This window comes from Dermacentor andersoni, chromosome 2 (genome assembly GCF_023375885.2).
Source record: "Dermacentor andersoni chromosome 2, qqDerAnde1_hic_scaffold, whole genome shotgun sequence".
Lineage (NCBI taxonomy): Eukaryota > Metazoa > Arthropoda > Arachnida > Ixodida > Ixodidae > Dermacentor > Dermacentor andersoni.
Window position 1 is genome coordinate 6,306,899 of NC_092815.1, and position 18,829 is coordinate 6,325,727.

The window sequence follows — 18,829 nt, forward strand, 5'->3', positions numbered from 1 at the left end:
CCAGAGGAGTGAGCCTGTAAGAAATATCACTGTAAAATAGTTCAGGAAGCATGCATAAAAGTCTTTGGAAATGGTGGATTTTATTTAGGAGGCAAACCTTGTTCATCTTCTAAACAACAATAAGTGTATGCATGCCTTAGCTGAAGGATGCATTGCAAGATACCACTATCAGTGCTGCTGCTAACATGTCAGCAGAACCTCCTGTATGGGTATGCCTCGGAAGCCTAGCAGTCATGGTAATAGGATCATGACACTACACAAACTTCAGGCTAAAGCTCTATTAGCGCAGGCATAAAAGTGTATGATTACAGCATGATAATCTGCTAATTTAAATGTGTCAAGCAGATGGTGTGCACCCATGTATTTTGCTGTGTATTCAGAAACCACTGCAGAACAAACTGTTTCAAGCAGACCTAAGTTATTTAATTTACCATGAAGCTCTGTACAGCAGTGGTCGGCTCTTCAGGGAGGGCTTGTTCATAAGTTAATATAGTAGGAAAAATGTGACAGCAAGCTCTTGCCTTGCCAGCAGCACAATGCAGGAGTTTTATACTTTGTTGAAGCAAATACACAAATCGTAAGCATAGGAACCCATGGCAATGTCTTATGGAAAAGTATTTGTATGTCTCGTATCCGTGGTCAATGTTACTAGCGGCATTGCCTGTGCCGCATGTCGTGATGTCAACAATCACAATGTGGCCTGTGCAAGCCTCTTATTTGAGGGCACAGATTAGGAGTGCACAAACCAAGATTCATAAATAATCTAAGTATACAGCTCTCATGGCAGATGACCAATACGCCTGTTGGAACTAGAAACACCACTGTATTTTCTTGACACCCAAAAGTTGCCGGAGTTGCCCTTTGAAAGCAGCAGCATTTGTGGCAGTGCCCTAGCAGGCGAGGTGTTGCTCCAGGAGCAGCACAACCAGACACTTTCACACCATTTCTTACTACATTACACATTAGTTCGCACTTTTGTTGGCTGTACATGTGAGAAGAGTTTGTTGTACACGTGTGCAGCCAACATTTGATGACTCTGATGAAGTATTAACCTCTGGACTCGTTGGCATGAGTATACATGAACTTTCAACACATGCCGGATAGAAAAGATGAGACCAGACATTCTAGAAATATTAAGGAGAACTACTGAGAGATACAGCATCGACTAGACAACTCATATTTGTACCTTATGCTCTGCAGCATCTCTCTCCTTGTGCCCCAAAAAAGCTTCAGCCTGTTCCCTTTCACAAAACATAAGTGGACCTGCTTGGAAGCGATGTGTGAGCAGGAATCCAGCATGCCCTTTTAAGTCTGCTGCTTGATGGCAGACACAAAGTGAGACCTACACATGAACTGATTCACTCCGTGGTTGCCCTGAAAGCCAAATGCTGCTGCACAGCATGGGCACATGTGCTGAGTGACGAGCCGTTGTCGTCCACTGAGCGCGGCCAACAGTCTGCATTTCACCGTCAAGGGAGGAGGATGCTACACCTTGTACTCGGGGAACTTCTTCTTGGGCCGAGTGCGGCGTGGGGGCGGTCCGGGCAGCAGCATCGGCGGTGGTCGAAAGGTCTCCTCCAAGGAGCCGGACTCCTCCGAGGGTGGGCTGGGCAGTGCACCGGCAGGAAATGCCAGTGGCAGGGCCTCTTCACTTGCAGATCGCTGCCGCCGTGTGGGAGGCCCGCCCGACTGCTGCTCTGTACCACCATATGGGCCCCGCCCGGCGTCCTCGCTCTCCTCGTCGTCCTCGTCGTCCTCATCCGGCTGTGCGTATGCATCCTCCAGCAAGTAGCGCAGGCCATAAGGCGAGCCCCCATCAAGGTAGTGTCGGTCTGCCTCAGGCTCACTCAGGCGTTCCGACCCACTTGGCTCTAAGGGGCCTGCACAGAAACCACACAAATATCCTGCACCATGCTTAGACCAATGTCACCAATATATTTTGTTGTAGCAAATAATTCTTTGAATCTTTTTGGGTGCTGCCTGCTACTACCTTGCCGAGCATACAGCAATTTGGGGCACTGGGCATGGGCAACCGGGTTCATGCCAATCACCAAGAATAAGGTATGTGTCTGAATATTAGACAACCAGAACAAGAGACACGAAGTGAGTAAGCTGGCTATACAGAATTGAAGCAGTCAACAAAAGAAGCAGCCGAGTGTGGAGAAAAAGTGATGTGAACACAATGTGACGAAAGTGTGTGTCGAATGTGGAAGAGACCGGAGCCCGAAAGAGCGGAACAAGAACTTCTTTGTTACACTGCGCAGCGTTGTGAAAAACAAGAGCATTTATGTGCTAATGAATGCCAAATGGAACAACGATGCTTGGCAGCCATGAACACCAAGTGATTTTGTTGAATGGAAGCATCACTGCTATATTGTCACGTGGTGGTGACGTTGAAGAACACAGTAGCAATACTGTGAGAGACAAAACTAACTTTTATTGGGCGAACCTGTGCCCACAAGAACAGGCTACACTTATAGCGCAACGATAGCGGCGAATACAGTCGGTGATCGTCGAAAATCTGATCAGCGGGTCAAGCGCGCCGGCTCTTATACATCAGTCGTCAAATGTTCCAGAGTAATCGCTGGGATCCGCGTGCCTTGCACAAAGTTCTACATTATTCGTGTCGCGCACACATGCAATCAGATGACACAAGGTTCGGTCACAGACAGCGGATGGAAGCATCGATAACATTCCAGAAACTTCCGATAGATGCAGGCGCGTCCTGTGCTGTATGATAACATTTGTTAGGTGGTGAAACGTGTCGCCTGATAAAGAAAGACAAGTACACGTGTCAATATAGAATAACGACAGGATCTCCTCACACACCAGCTCATGGTTATGCAAGATGGGACATATTGATTCTCCAAATTGTACTGAATGCTAAGAGACAGGAGACATCGACCGCTTTCTATAGTCATGTCCAAAATACAGAGATGAAAGGGCCACTCTTCTTGAGAACTTGGAAAAGAACGACCTCCCACATGTGTGCCTGCAACACTTTCTGTTCCCAGAAGGGTCAGTTATAGCCCGCAAAGAAGCTTCACGTCTTCTTCTTGCATTCCTAAGAGAGACTGGTTTGATGGGCATGTGATGACATACTGCACAAACATTGTAAGAGATGCTCACGCGGAGGAATTGCTTGCCTCGATCACCAGGCTAAGCCTGCCTGTAGCTACAACCCACCACCATCACCATGTAGCAAACATTATAGTACACCCACAAGGGAGAAGCATAACAATGATGCATGGCGGCTATCAGCAATGAGAAACAGGATGATCATAGACATCAGAAGCGCATTAAACATTTCACATTATATCTCTAATTTCTCAACACATGTGCTGCCATTCACCAGTATACCAAGTAAACGACACAAGAACAGGTTTGAGAAAATGCGAGGCACGAGTTCATTTGGTGCATCGCCTGCAGTCATGGCACGATACCTGTGTGAAATCGCCCTAAATTGAAGTTGCATCCCCAATTACAAACGCTGCCATAACTGACAATGCGCAACCTAAATAAACTGTCTCATGAGTCATGGAAATGATGTGCAGTGTGATAGAACAATGGACAAGTGCATCATACGTAATAAATTTCATGTGTCCTTGTGCCACATTGATACGGATGCCACCCCTATATCGAAGCAATTTGCATCATTGTGTTGCATTTGTGTGATTGCATTACCTTTGAATAAACAATGCACAGCATTTGCATCATTAGCATTACATTTACATAAAATTCTGTAGCACCTGTATTACAAAATTTCCTTTAATAGTTCCTTAAACATCAAAGAAAGCTTATCATCAATTCCCACATATGCGTGAAATCCGTCAAATTATTTTTAGTCAGTTATCACATTGAGCCAAAATATGAAGAATGGCCAATTGTAGACATCGCATACTATTCCACATTCCATGTAGATTCATTGACATACTTATAATGCAAAGGTGATGGGGCATTATCAAGTCAGCTCTGCACACTACATTCTATGTGCCTACATGCACTGGACACTGTATTAAATAAACCTGTGCAACACGCACTCACAGAAATACATCTTACATTGTCCTCCAATGTGGTGGTAACAGCAGAGTGTAATGTTTGATACATGCACTGCGTCACTGGTACTAGTATGTGGTGCTGATGAGGTAGTGGAAGCAACAGGGATGAAATCAGATAACTGCAGACACAGCACGAGGCACAGTGATTAAAATTGTGCCCCCACTAGTTTTCTGATGAGGACCATGAGGACAAACTTCTGCTCTTCTGGCCAACCTCTATACCTCCCCTGCCACTAAAATGGCTCAGGACTACTCCATGAGGTGTCTTTGGAAGAAGAAGAAGCCGAGGTGCGGACGTCCCTCACATTGGCTCCGTCGTTTTTGAATGTTTGTGTAGCCATCTTTACCATCATCATGGATTCAAGCACATCACTGGATTTGTGAAGTCACCGGGAATCGGCGGACACCTTTCTTTAAGGTGGGACTTTCATTTTTGGACTTTTACTGGCCTTTCTTGGTGCAAGACCCAAGTAGGCCTACTGGCCCCACCGGGCTGCAATGGCGGAAACGCGCATGGAAGATAAAGACGCTACTGGATTAGAAGAGAATGAGGAAGATCTAGGTTGGCAAATTGTGACAAGCCGAAAATTTCGCTCCACCACAAGGATTGCTGGCGATGGGAAAACATCGCCGCAGAGCCAGCAAGAGCAAGGCAACAGCAGCAAGAACAAGGGACCTACAGCCACTATGTTCAAAAACCGGATTGTCAAGGTGTCAAGGATGCCCCAATTGCCTGAGGAGCACAGCAAAATCATCATCCGCCCATGAGGAGGTCTCAACTTGAGCAAAGTGAGCACCACAGCGATAGGTGTGGCGATTATTGAAGCATTAGGCCTGACTCCGCAACAAGCCCAAAAGAATGTCGTTTGCCCTAACTTCACGCAAAACATTGTGGTGGATAGTACACCAGATCCCAGTCATGCTGCCAGGTATGTGCGAATCAGGTCAATCATTATATTGGAAACTGAATATGAAAACGCCTACGAGACCGCTCCGCATACCACGTGTAAAGGGGTGATTCGGAGAGTTGAACTCAGAGACAATCAGGCCACGATAACGAAGAACATTGTGCATGACTTTAACCCACTGGCATTGGCCGCCAAATGTATTAAATCGACGGGATCGGTCATTGTTCTGTTTGATGGGCTCAAGGTACCCAATTATGTCAGATACGGGTCGACTCTTGTAAGGTGCTACCTGTATAGGAAGCAGTTTGATGTCTGTTATGCTTGCGGAAAGATTGGACATCGATCAGATGTATGTCCAACACCGGACGTGGTACAGTGCAGAGGACATGGAACTCAAAACCCAGAGGACAATCACATGTGTGTGCCTAAGTGCAAATTCTGTGGAGGGGACCACCCAACTGGGGACAAGACATGCCGACAGCGGTACCAAATTCCATACGTGGTGCGAATTCGAGGACGAGAAAGCAACTGATCTGCATCGGGGGCGACATCAGTTCAGCTGCAATGGGATGCCCAAACGGGCACCAGGGGGCGCACGCACTCAAGGAGCCCCACACGGTCAAGACGCCGCACGCCGTCGAAGGGCAGAAGCCACTCCAGATCACGTGAAGTGCAGGTGCGCTTCGAAAGAGGAGGGCAGTTGCTGGTGACAAGACGACATCTGGAACAGCCTGGGCTGACAAAGTGAAAGGTACTGTGAGGGCTGCGGAGAGCGGTGCGGGGCGACCGGTCGGAGATAATGATGCCAGGATAGAACAGCTAATTAAAGAAGTAACATATCTGAGAAAGGCAAATGAAGAGCTTACTAAGCAGGTTGTAGAACTTCGCAAGAACTCGCAGACTAGCTCCACAAAAGTAGCAACAGCCAAACCGGGGAATAATGACAACAGTCAGGATGAAGAAAACACACCAGCTCCAAAGAAGCGGGCAATAAACCCAGTAGAAAAGACAGTGTGCTCTGCTTTGGAAGAGATCAAGGAGGCGATTAAACAACTTAGAGATGCCATAGATAAAACTACCTCAAAGGTGATAAGTTATGGAAATGGAGACTGACGACTGAAAAGAGGCTTACCAAAGTAGAAGCGCAAGGCGAGGATGACGAATACCTACCCTCAGAAGCAGAAAGCGTCAGATCGCTCCCTGGCATGTCGGGGGGTTCTATGAAGTGTGCTCTAGTGGGTAGCAGTAAGGCGGGTTCCATGCACAATGGCTAGCAGGGGGAGCTTTACCGTGTGGCAATGGAATTGCCGAGGATTTTATCACAAAAAAGCACCTCTCATGCAGTTAATAAAAACCTCTCCAGACAAACCGAAAATAATTATGCTGCAGGAAACCTTGGCGGATGAGATCAGCCTATCCGGATACAAAGTGACATGCAGGGGCAAAGAGCTGGGTAGGGGCTAGCCGCGCTTCTAGATAAGAAAAAACCATACATAGAATATGATTTGCGCCTTGGACTAAACAAATTAGAATACTTACTTGTGGAAATAATTTTGAAAAGGAATAGAAGCAAACCGCAAAGCCTCTTTTGTCTCAATGTTTATAGCAGCCCTAGCGACATGAAACAGAGTTTCAGGGCACTTCTTAATAAGACTATGGCTATTACTAAGCACGCTCCACTCATTATTGAAGGGGATTTCAACGCCCCACATCAAACCTGAGGATATTGCTGGAATACTAAGAAAGGGGATGGACTCTGGCACCTAGCTACAGATCTTAATCTCTCTCTCATCACAGACCCAGCTTATCCCACTAGGTGTGGTACATCTACATGCAGGGACTCCACCCCAGACCTTACTTTTGTATCAAATTTAGCGAACGCTGGCTGGAATAACTCCAATATTGACCTGGGTAGTGATCATTACATATTACAAATACTATTGGAAACACCCAGTAATGAGATAAAGCACTTTAACTACATTGACTGGGATCTTTTTCGGAAAGCAAGGAAAAGCAGAGCTGAGACAGAGACGGGACAAAAGAAAACACTCCAAACTTGGACCACTCAGCTCAGGGAAGATGTAAAGGCGGCAACGAAGGATATTACCACAGAGGAGGATATCGAAATCATGGACAGTAGGCTGGTGCACTTGATTGAAGCCCAACAATCTATGTTAAGAAGGTGGAAAACGCAACGGCTGAACAGGAGACTCAGGAAGCGCATAGCATTGTTGAATAGGGAGATTGAAGAACCCTCCAGAAACTTACAGAAACAACAATGGGATGAGCTTTGTAATTCCATAAATGGTCGAATCAAACGTGGTGGAAATTGGAACTTACTTAGACATTTGCTTCATGAGAATGACACAAAATCTAATAGGAGAACAGCAGTAGCATGACTCGTCCATCGTGAGAGTCGGGACACAATGGAGGAGAACATTCTGGATCGGCTCGCAGCTAAGTATTTACCACTTAAGGATAGCAATGAGAGTACAGACCAGCCTGAATATACAGGGGAAGACTGTGAGCCTATGGATCAAGACTTCACAGAAAGCGAAGTTCGCGCAGCCCTGTACGACCTCAACAGTAGATCCGCTGCTGGTCCAGATGGCATTTCCAATAGGCTGTTGAAAAATCTGGACGATGATTCTATAAAATATTTAACACAGTATTTCAACGAACTCTGGAAAAACGGTGATTATCCGAAGGAATGGAGAATTGCTAACACAATTCTTATTCCCAAACCAGGCAAGCAACTCAATCTAGATAGATAACCTAAGACCCATATCGTTAACATCATGCCTGGCCAAAACCATGGAGCATGTCATACTCAATAGACTGACTAAGTATGTAGAAAACAGAAATGTTCTTCCACATAACCTGATCAGTTTCCGTCCTGGGCTTTCAACTCAAGATGCAATATCAAACATTCCCTTATTCTTGCTAGCCCGCTACATACGAGAGCTCTCCTAGGCCTAGATGTAGAAAAGGCCTTTGATCGCATCAAGCACAGGGCCACATTGGATATCCTCTCGGAGGAGGGATTGGGTAAGCGATTGCACAGTATAGTCAAAGCCTTTCTCGGTGGCCGTTCTGCTAGTCTCAGGTTAGGCAAACTCCAATCGACAACCCTGGAACTTGGGAATCGTAGGACACCACAAGGGTCTGTCCTATCTCCTATGTTATTTAATTTGGCAATGTCATAGGTGGCTCGAGGTCACGTGCAGATTGAGTGTATCCACTTTCCAACATATGCAGATGATGTAACAATCTGGAGTGCCGAAGGTAATATGGGACAAAGAGAGACCAAACTACAGGAAAGCATTTATGTGGTGGAAACAATACTTGAGGGTATGGGACTGAACTGCTCTGCAAAAAAATCAGAACTATTGGTACTACGGAGCAGTAAGCATGGGCGCAAGCCGCACGGATATATTCCAGAGGAAGAACCCCGCATTGACATATACGCCAAGAATGGAGAACCAACCAACTATTAGAGTGCTAGGACTTCTCCTGCAAGCGAATGGATCTAATTGCAGGATGATACAACATATCTCTAACAAGTCAGAAGAAGTCATTAGGCTTCTGCGTAGAATTACCAACAAGCATAAGGGGCTAGGAGAAGACAGTGCCATAAGATTGGTACACGCATTCGCCTTTTGCCACTTCTCGTACGTGGCAGGCATGCTACAATGGACACAGGCTGATAAGAACAAGCTAAACGCTTTAATCAGACGACTTATAAAAACAGCACTAGGACTTCCCATCAGCACGGCCAATGATAGCTTATCGCGCCTAGGGTTGCATAACACACTAGAAGAGATAGCTGAAGCTCAACAGGTGGCCCACCAGGAGAGACTAATGGGGACACGACCTGGGAGGGCGCTACTTGAAGAAATTGGCATAGAAATTAACAACCACGCCAACAAAGAAGAATTATTAACAGAATTGCAAGCGGGACTACGAGATACAATAAAGACGACCTCTTTCCCTAGGAACATGCACCCGACACATAACCTCGAGAGACTGAAGGCAAGGGCGAAGGCACTCCTTCAAGACATAGATCAACATAAGCAGCAGGCGGTGTTCATTGACGCTGCCTGGGTTAAAAATAAGGATGCGTATACCTCCGTTGTTGTAGACACTCAAGGTAACATACGGGATGCCATCACCGTCTATACCAAGGACCCAACAGTAGCAGAACAAGCAGCAATCGCCTTAGCCATCCGGGCTAATCGGTGGACACATATCTACAGCGACTCTAGAACAGCCATACGCAACTTTACTAACGGATATGTGACACGGATAGCAACAAGATTACTAGAGAAGGTAAACAGTGAGAGGATTGAAATCCGCTGGTTTCCTGCACATCTGGGGGATGGTGGACGGAGCTCGGAGAAACCTCAATGAGGTGGCAAATGAAGCAGTATGAGGACTTTCTAGCCATGCTCTTCAAGACCGAGCAACTTACACTTCACCCAGGGAACACAGGGATCGATTATTAACATATAACGAAATCACGAAGCACTATTATTTAAGCAGAAGGGAATACCCATTGCCACACGGTAAGCTTTGCAGAGCACAAGCGGTCACATTACGTTTGCTACAGACAAGAACATACCCAAGTCCAGATTTTATGAACAGGATTTATCCGGAGAGGGAAACTCAAACCAACTGTAATAAGTACAATGGCATCATTACTCTTGACCACATGCTTTGGCAGTGCCCCGCGGTCTTCACAGACTGTGACAAGGAACAAGAATGGTGGCAACAAATGCTACACAGTGAATCACTCTCTGACCAATTACGGGCAGTCCAGAAGGCCCGCGATGTGGCTGAAGGGTTAGGCCTGAAAGTCCCAATGTGGGAGCGGCCCGCGTCAACCTAGGGTTGACCTTCACGACCCAATAAAGTTATTCATACCATACCACACACCATGAGATAAAACACCACAGAGATGTGAATGCTTTTTGTACCACTTGAGCATCATAGATATTGTTGCACAAGAAACATATATTTATAAATATTTACAAGTAAGGCGAGCAGCACAGGGGTCACAGCAACCAATATGGCGAGGAGCCACCTCTACGTCTTCTTCATCGATGCTGGCCTAATGCGACAGACTTCTGTCTCGCGGCATTACCCCCAGGCAAAAACACTCACACCATTCGTGTAGGCTAGAGTGCAGCATCAATGGATGGGTTATACAGCTTTAGCCGAGCAATGTGAACTATGTACATCAGTCTGGACCGGCGCAGAAGGCAGCATGGGCTTTACTGGTGCAATCTCAAACGTCACGTCGGTAACTTGGCGCAGAACGCGATAAGGACCGTGGTAACGTTTTAGAAGCTTCGCTGATAGACCAACTCATCGAGTTGGCGACCAGAGGAGCACTAAGGATCCTGGAGCATCATATACATCCTTAGGACGACAGTCATAACGCAGCTTCTGTGATGCCATGCCTGTGGCATTATAAGGCGGTGACGCATGATATGACGTGCAGCATTCGCCCTTGCGATGGCATCTTGTGCGTACTCCGATGGTTGTTGTGGAGCGGATGGGAGTAATGTATCCATGGGGAGTGTCAGTTCAAGGCCAAAAAGAAGATAAAACGGAGAAAAACCTGCAGTATCATGGCAGGACGTATTATAGGCGAATGTAACAAAAGGTAATGTAAGATCCCAGTCGCGGTGGTCGGTGCCAACATACATGGAGAGCATGTTGGTTACGGTGTGATTCAGCCGTTTGGTGAGACTGTTTGTCTGAGGATGATAGTCTGTGGTGACCTTGTGTTTTGTGGAACATGAGTGGAGGAGGTCATCGATGACATGGAACAAGAAGTAAGAACCGCGATCGGTGAGCAGCTGATGAGGAGCTCCGTGATGCAGAATTACATCGCGGAGAAGGAAGTTCGCAATATCGGTAGCACAGCTGGATGGAAGTGCACATGTAATAGCGTAGCATGTGGCATAGTCTGTCGCGACAGCGACCCATTTGTTCCCTGATGCTGATGTAGGGAAAGGTCAGATCAGATTGAGGCCGATGCGGAAGAACGCCTCTACTGGAACATCGATAGGCTGAAGAAGGCCGGCAAGAAGCGTCGGTGGCCTCTTGAGTCGTTGACACAGCTTGCAGCTGCCAACATACTTCTGCAAGGAACGATAAAGCCCAGGCCCAAAGAAACGATGCCGCACACAATCATAAGTGCGCTTTACACCAAGGTGACCTGCTGTGGGTTCATTGTGAAGCTGCTGGAGGAGAGTGGAACGCATGTGGGAGGGCACCACCAGCAAGTGCTCAGGGCCTTTGGGGTACACAATGTGGCAGTATAAAGTTCCACTATGTAAGGTAAACATCTGGAGCGACTCATCAGAAACCCCGGAGCTGAGACGGTCGATGATGGAACTTACCGCCAGATCACGCTGTTGTTCATCACCGACATGAAGAAAGTCCGAGATACAACACAAGCATCGGTGTCAGGGTTGGTGTTGTCGGGCGGATCAACGGGATATCGGGACAGGCAGTCCGCGTCCTGATGTAATTGGCCAGACTTGTGCATGACAGAAAACGAATGCTCTTGTAACCGCAAAGCCCAGTGTCCAAGACGGCCTGTAGGATCTTTCAGCGAGGAAAGCCAGCAGAGCGCATGGTGGTCAGTCACTACCGTGAATGGATGGCCAAAGAGGTATGGCAGAAATTTGGAGATGGCCCAAACAAGGGCAAGGCATTCATGCTCGGTAATTGAATAATTGCACTCTGTAGCAGATAGCAGTTCGTGACGTGGGCAGTTCGTGACTGCTATGATGCAGTCACGACCATGTTGGTGCTGGGCAAGGACGGCTTCGATTCCGTATCCACTGGTGTCCGTCCGAACTTCTGTAGGAGCAGAAGGGTCGAAGTGCACCAACAGAGGAGAAGTCATGAGAAGGCATATAAGCGCACAAAATAGACCATTGCATAGACCGAAGGGCATAACCTTAAATTGGTATGGCCCATCAGGTGTTACAAATGCGGTCTTCTCGCAGTCCATAGGATCTGCGGCAACTTGCCAATAGCCACACCACACATCGATGGATAAAAAATAACTTGCTCCGTGGAGGCAGTCAAGGGCGTCACCTATACAAGGCAACGGATATACGTCCTTCTTAGTGATATTGCTTAGGTGTCTGTAATTGACACAGAAACGCCAGGTGCCATATTTTTTCTTGACGAGCCCAACTGGAGATGCCCATGGGCTACTTGAGGGTTCTATAATGCCTTTTTCTGTCATCTTGTCAACTTCTTTTTATATAATCGCCCGTTCAGCAGCAGAAACACAATATGGACGACAATAAATAGGGTGTGCGTCGCCAGTGTCGATTCGATGCATGACAACTGTTGTCTGGCCTAGCGGGCGGTTGTTGAAGTCAAAAACATCCCGATACGATGCTAACACACGGCAAAGGTCAGAAGCGTGTGCTGGTGAAAGGTCCGCAGCGACCGTTTTGTTGAATTCAGTGGTGGGCAAGCTGATGGATCCTGCTGCGCTCATAGGATGTGAAGGGGCTTCAGATGTTAGCATGGAAATCTAACAGTCGTTTAGGGATGACAACGTTGCAAGCACAATTCCTTCCAGAAGGTAGAACATGGACGGATAAGCCGAAGTTGAACAGAGGGAGATAACCTTCATTGTTGATAATTTCGACAACCGTGTGTGGTAGGGTCACATTGTGTGCCAAGACAACGTCAATAATAGGGGATGCTACGTAATCCCCGTCAGCGACAGGAGCGGGCGTCGAAAGAACATAAGTAGTGGATTGCGGCGGCAGTCCCACAAACTCGACAGTACACGGTTGCGTAGGCCGAGTAGCAATAGTCTCGGGGACAGAAGGGAGTTCAAGTTGAAGGACACCGGCGCCACAGTCGACAAGGGCTGAATGTGTGGATAAAAAGTCAATGCCCAAAATCACGTCGTATGGGCACTGCTCAAGCACAAGAAACAGAGCAGTTGTCCAATGGCTAGATATAGTGACGTGGGCAGTACATGTTCCAACAATGGTAGGTGTGCTTCCATCGGCGACTCTTACTGCATGTTGCACGGCAGGTGTCAGAACTTTCTTCAGCTTCTCATGAAGACTAGCACTCATCACCAATATTTATGCACTGGTGTCAACAAGGGCCATAAGAGTAACACCATCGACTTGGACTTCAAGCAAATTAGAGCGGGTAGGGACAGTAAGACGAGGATTTTGAAGCCAGGTCAAGAATGCAGCATCACCTCCGGGCGCTGCACTCGTTTAGTTTTCTGGTGCATAGCTTCCAGGGTTGGTAGGCGACGAGAAACGGGGGGCTTGCGGCGTAGGCGAAGGGAATCGGCGGTCGCGCAGTGATGGTGACCTACTATACACATTGGTGCGAGTGTTGACATCAGGCGTGTCAGTCGGTAGAGCGCGCGACAATGTTGTATGGGAGTAGCGTTCAGGACAAGGGTTCTGGGTGCTCCAGTCAGTCGGCGACGTCCGACGGCTCCAGCAGTGCTGCGCAATATGCCCAACTCGAGAGCACCCGAAATATATTGGGCGATCATCTGGCATCCTCCACTAGGCGGGATTGCGGTATCGTGAATAAAAGGGCTGACCCCTCAGTGCGACTAGTGGAACTGATGGTGTGACTGGTGTAACTGGTGGAATGCGCACGGTGCAGACAGAGGAGAGTCCCAAACTAGTGGCCTCCTGTCGAACCTTGCTTGAATCAAGGAAATGATAGGCTGGTTAGCAGTCGAGACATTGGGCACAAGAGGGGCTGGTGACAATGCTTCTATTTCACGACGAATTATATGTGTCAAAGTGTCCGAAGCAGGCGATTGTAAAGTCTGCAGTGGTTCTTCGCATGATGATGATGCGGCCGTATTGGGGAACCTGGTGAATTGCTAGGCAATATGGCAGAATTTCGCTTGTTCGAATCGCCGACACTCTTTCACGATGGCATCCACGGTAGCACAGTTCCTGAATACCAAGAGGTTGAATCTGTCGTCGGCGATACCTTTGAGTATGTGCCCGATCTTGTCCGCTTCGAACATGTTACCGTCAACTTTGCGGCAAAGCGCTAGAATAGCCTGAATATACGAAATGTGTGATTCAGTAGATGACTGTGCGCAAGAGCCAAGTTCTTTTTTAGCAGCTAGCTGATGACACAAGGGCTTGCCGAACAAGCTGTTCAATTTTTCTTTGCATGGGTCCCAGCTGGCAAGATCGTGCTCATGCAACTCGCACCAAACGCGTGCAGTTCCCTTAAGATAAAATACCACATTTGCCAGCATAAGGGTATCTTCCCACCTGTTCTGTTTGCTGACACGCTCGTACCATGAAATCTAATCTTCAATGTCCACGTCATCTGTGCCACAGAAGGTGCATGGATCTTTTGGAAGCGATAAGGTGACAGACGGTGGGGACGGCTGCGGCGCGGTAAGTTCCGGCGCGGTGGGTGCTTCAGTGACCATCACCGAGGAAACAACGTGGTGGCCACTTCGGAGTTCCGTGCTGGGATGATGGTGATGAACCGGCCATCACCAAGGGAACAGAGCGGCGGCCACTTCGGAGTTCTGTGCTGGGATGATGGTGATGAACAGGCGCACCCACCATCTCTAACAGTAATGCTGCACGAAAAACTTATACATATTTACAAATATTTACAAGTAAGGCGAACAGCATGGGAGTCACAGCAGCCAATATGACGAGGCGCCACCTCTACGTCTTCATCATCGATGCTTGCCTAATGCAACAGACTTCTTCTGTCTCGCAGCAATATTATCCTGTTATGCAGATAGCTGGCCTATCCACTGATGTAATGCCATATTGCCTGAAGGCATAAAAAATTTTGTGGAGAATATTGCTGAAGGTGCTTGTGGTATCAAGGAAAACAGCAGCTGCCCGTACACAGCGCTGCTTCCCATATTCAATGGCGTATTTCAACCATCATGTCGATGAAAGAACGACTTCCAAAATTCTGTCCATTACACTTAGATATTAATACACTGCACCATTCCGAAAACCATTAAAGCAGCATCAAAACCATCTGTTACATGACTTCTACAGCAAAACTAGGAAGTGAAACAGGTCTGTAAGACGGCATATGATGAGAATATTTGCCTGATGTCACTTATTACCCAAAAAAAGATTTTACAGTCAGAAAAGTGCCCCAACACTTGACAGCTGAGACATTGTAGTGCAGAGTGGATGATATCATCAGGCCTAAGCATCGAACACTGTATAAATAGTAGCAGATTTAGCTTGATGTAGCTCTTGGCATGCAAATTAAAGAACTGTTGTCAGCATTGCGTGGTGAATGTGTAAGGTTACAGCCATTGTTACTGATTAAGAGAAATGCAAGTGTAGGCCTGAAGTTCTGAATGATGGTCAAAATTCACAAGAGGTGCTGCGGATAAAAGAGGACACTGTAGGGCTCAAACAATATCTTTAAAACAGTGGTGCCTCAAGGACCACTTAGATTTTTGAAGCTTTGATTAAAGGGAACTAAAGGCAAATATTAACTCAAACTAAATTTATAGATTAGTGTTCGAGAATCTATAAGGCGTCAATATTATCACAAACAGCCTTAATACTCGAGAGATCGAGGTAAATGCAGGACATGATTAGAGACTTGTCCGGGACTCTCAAGCACTTGCCCGATGATGAAGGCACTCCTCAGTTAAATTGTGTCACTAGAACTCAACCACTCATTGCAAAAAAACATCCTTCTGTTGTAAGGTGAAATAAAATACTTGTCTATTTCTATTTCACTTTTACGAAAAAGAACTCATTGAAATTACCCTTTACGCGGGCGGTCGAAAGGTTTCATTTTTGCTCGACTCTGCACCACCCACGCTTTTGCGTTTCGGTAGTTTCGTTGTCGCGTACTTCTGCGCTGGTTTTGCTGGCTCGCGAAACTCGCACAAACTGCAAATAGCAGAGAACTTCAATGTGATGTCGCGGGATGCCCGAACGGTCTACGCCACTTGGCCAAAAAGCAGCTTCAGCTACAGTGCACTGCCGCTCTGACTTCATCTGTCTTGGCCCGGCACCGCCGCTTGTTGGGCACCGTTTTACTCACCGATGGCAGCAAAGGGCAGTGACGGCCCATGCAATGTCACCACTCCCCTTGTTAGTTGGCGGGACACTTGAATTTCGAAAAAGGTATTTGGACCCCTCAGATGCAATTTTCTCGTAAACTTTAGTATTTTCTTGGCACGAAACAAGCGTTGCGAGGTTTCTGGAATGGTATTTAAACAGTCCATCTTGACTTAGTATTTGCCTTTAGTGTCCCTTTATGTGACCTCTGTTTATGGCAAGAGGTGAAAATAGTGTGCCTATTTTTCTTCCGAGTGAAATGATAAATAACAATCAGCTTTCTCATGCGACATGCCAAGAGGTGTATTAGAATTCACTATGAAAATAATGTATGTCGTTTCTTGCATTGCTGCAATCATGCCGTCTTTTACTTCTGCTGGGCACAGTAAACCGGTGTAAGACGTTTGTTCTGACACTTGATTACTACTTGAACCTTTTCACTTGGCATCATGTGCCTTATCTATGTTAAAGTAATAGAAAACAAGAATATCTACAGGACAAAGCTTCCTGTAGCTAAGTAGTGCCTTACAGGCAGCATTTATTAGTTTTTCCTGTTTCCTAGATTGTGCCACTGACCTTTTGTTTTCGTATGCTTTAATTCTTTTCCTGCACCTAGCACTTCTCTACCCCCATGACAAAAGATGAGGAATAGCAGGGGACAGTCAGAATCATGCTGCAAAGTAAGGATTATAATGAACTGTCATCATTATATTGTTCTAGTATCATGTGATGCTTCGGTACCAATGCTTAGCACTCTCTATTCAACATCACTGCCTATTGCAAGACTGTGTCATGTCAACAGCTGATGACATGCACGTAACAAATTTCTCCAATAACAGGGAGAATACCGGGCTCAAGTTGCCGCAGCAGGTCTTCCAGATTGCGGATACGGATTGGCTCGGCAGGATCGGCCATGCAGGGCTCGGGACGCGGCAGGTCCCGGCGCGAGTCCTGGCCCGGGCTGGCATGTGACGAGGCTGAGTGCAGTGCCTCCAGGATCTCCTCGTGGTAGCCGTTGAGGCTCTTGAGCGTGCGCTCAACCTCGCTCAGTGTGTCACCCCCCGCTGCTGCTGCGGCAGAGGCCAGTGGTGGCCAGCCGCCGCCGTCCTTGGCGAGGTCCTTGGGTGAGAGCTCCATGAATGTCTCGTCCACCTCGTCTGGCTCCTTCCGCTTCAGCTCCTGTAGCTTGTCCTCCCTGCACATAAAGAGCAGTCACACTGTACTGCATCAATAAAACTTGGTGCTGGGCTAGTTGGTGATGCATTCTTTAAAACTGATGGTAGCGCTAAAAAGGACGAACACACGGTGAAAAGATGCGTTTCCTCGTCATCGTGTCGTCTTTTCACCATGTGTTTGTCCTTTTTATCGCTACCATCAGTTTTAAAAACTGTGCAGCAGTGTCCTCAGACACATCCAAGCGGGCAAGGGAGAGAGCTGCCCCAGTGCTGCAATATGGGGGGGCCAGCATCATGGTGCTACAAGCAGTGGGTGTACACAGCTCACAGTGCTTACTGCAGTTAGCTGGGCACACATGCTACATGAATCTAAAAATAAAATGCCAATGACGTCCTGAATTTGCCACGGTTATGGTTTCTCTCTTAGGTGTAAATTTGTGGTCTGTCAGGAAATTTGCAACCAAGCATTTCCTGGGTTGTAAACTTTCCTGACAGATCACAAATTTATATAATTGTGCTACACTGAATAACACACTAAGTAGAGAGAGAGTAAACCAGGATAGGCTGGCAGATTCCTTTATCCAAGCTCTCTCTGAACCCTTGCTTAACTTTTCTTAGTGTCCATTCTGAAATTTGTGGTACACTAAGTTTTTTCCTCTATGGAAAAAACAGGCAGTCTTCTGCTATAATGTGTGCAGAGCTTGTCATTGTCACAACCTGCCAGTTATTCTGCATCAAGCAAACATTTGTACGACACATAGTTCAACTACTGCTAGGGCTTGTGGACTGCACTAAAAGAAACAGCAAAATTCTTACATCTGAAATTTGCAGTCTAGTCAAGCAAGAATGGCTGCACACTTTAATGGAAGAAGGAAAAGGCCAAGAAAAATGTTCCACATAAGCATACGTAAAGATGGCTGCCCAATGTAGTGAATTCTTGTATGGCAGAGCATAAAGCTGAAACCTTTATGTAACGCATCATCAATGAAATGGACATTCCAGCAGGTGTGCAGGAAGTGCTGAAAACCAGACTGAACTTTCACTACGAGCAAAGGAACAAGGCAGTAGAACTAACGGTGCAATATGTACGCTGATGACCTGGAGAAAGGGATGTGCTGCTAGTAACAGCAAAGCTCATTTTGCACTTGAAATTGTGACAAGCTCACTACACAACAATAATTTGACTGTACTATAAGTGAACAAAATGTGTTCCTGTGTTTATGATGCCAGGGCTCTTTTGAGTAAAGGCCAGCAAAGCAATCAAAAAGTATTTGAACAGTGCAGGCTAGAGAGAAAAGCTGTGCTGAAGTTACTCAGCTCTGTTGGCTCAGAGGTAACTGATCTCAGCAAAGCAGGAAAGAACAGTCTGGCAGTTTTTTATTTGTGGCACACATAAATTACAGTCACTGCTATGCGCGACTGTGCTGAAACAACATACACGGTATGTTCCCGTTGGAACACTGCTTCAGAAACAACTAAGGCAGCTATCCCTTATTGATCTGATTTCAGTGGACAGTTTAGATGATGCTGCACAACATCTAGTCTACACAGAAGACTTCTAGTACTCAATATGATATACCAGC

At 46.8% G+C, this 18,829-nt stretch overlaps 1 protein-coding gene across 5 annotated transcripts in view; it reads right to left on the reverse strand.

Moving 5' to 3' along the window:
• mmd (disintegrin and metalloproteinase domain-containing protein mind-meld) overlaps window positions 1-18,829 on the reverse strand; it is a 206,371-nt gene that overhangs the window by 13,295 nt on the left and 174,247 nt on the right. For 4 of the 5 annotated variants that reach the window (XM_055077571.2, XM_072286332.1, XM_072286331.1 and 1 more), the window contains 2 exons: window positions 16,920-17,266; window positions 1,490-1,880 (listed from right to left, as the gene is read on the reverse strand). In XM_055077571.2, the coding sequence (XP_054933546.1) occupies window positions 1,490-1,880; window positions 16,920-17,266 (738 nt within the window). The remainder of the gene's footprint in view (window positions 1-1,489; window positions 1,881-16,919; window positions 17,267-18,829) is intronic. The other variant, XM_050190182.3, reaches the window with a different exon arrangement.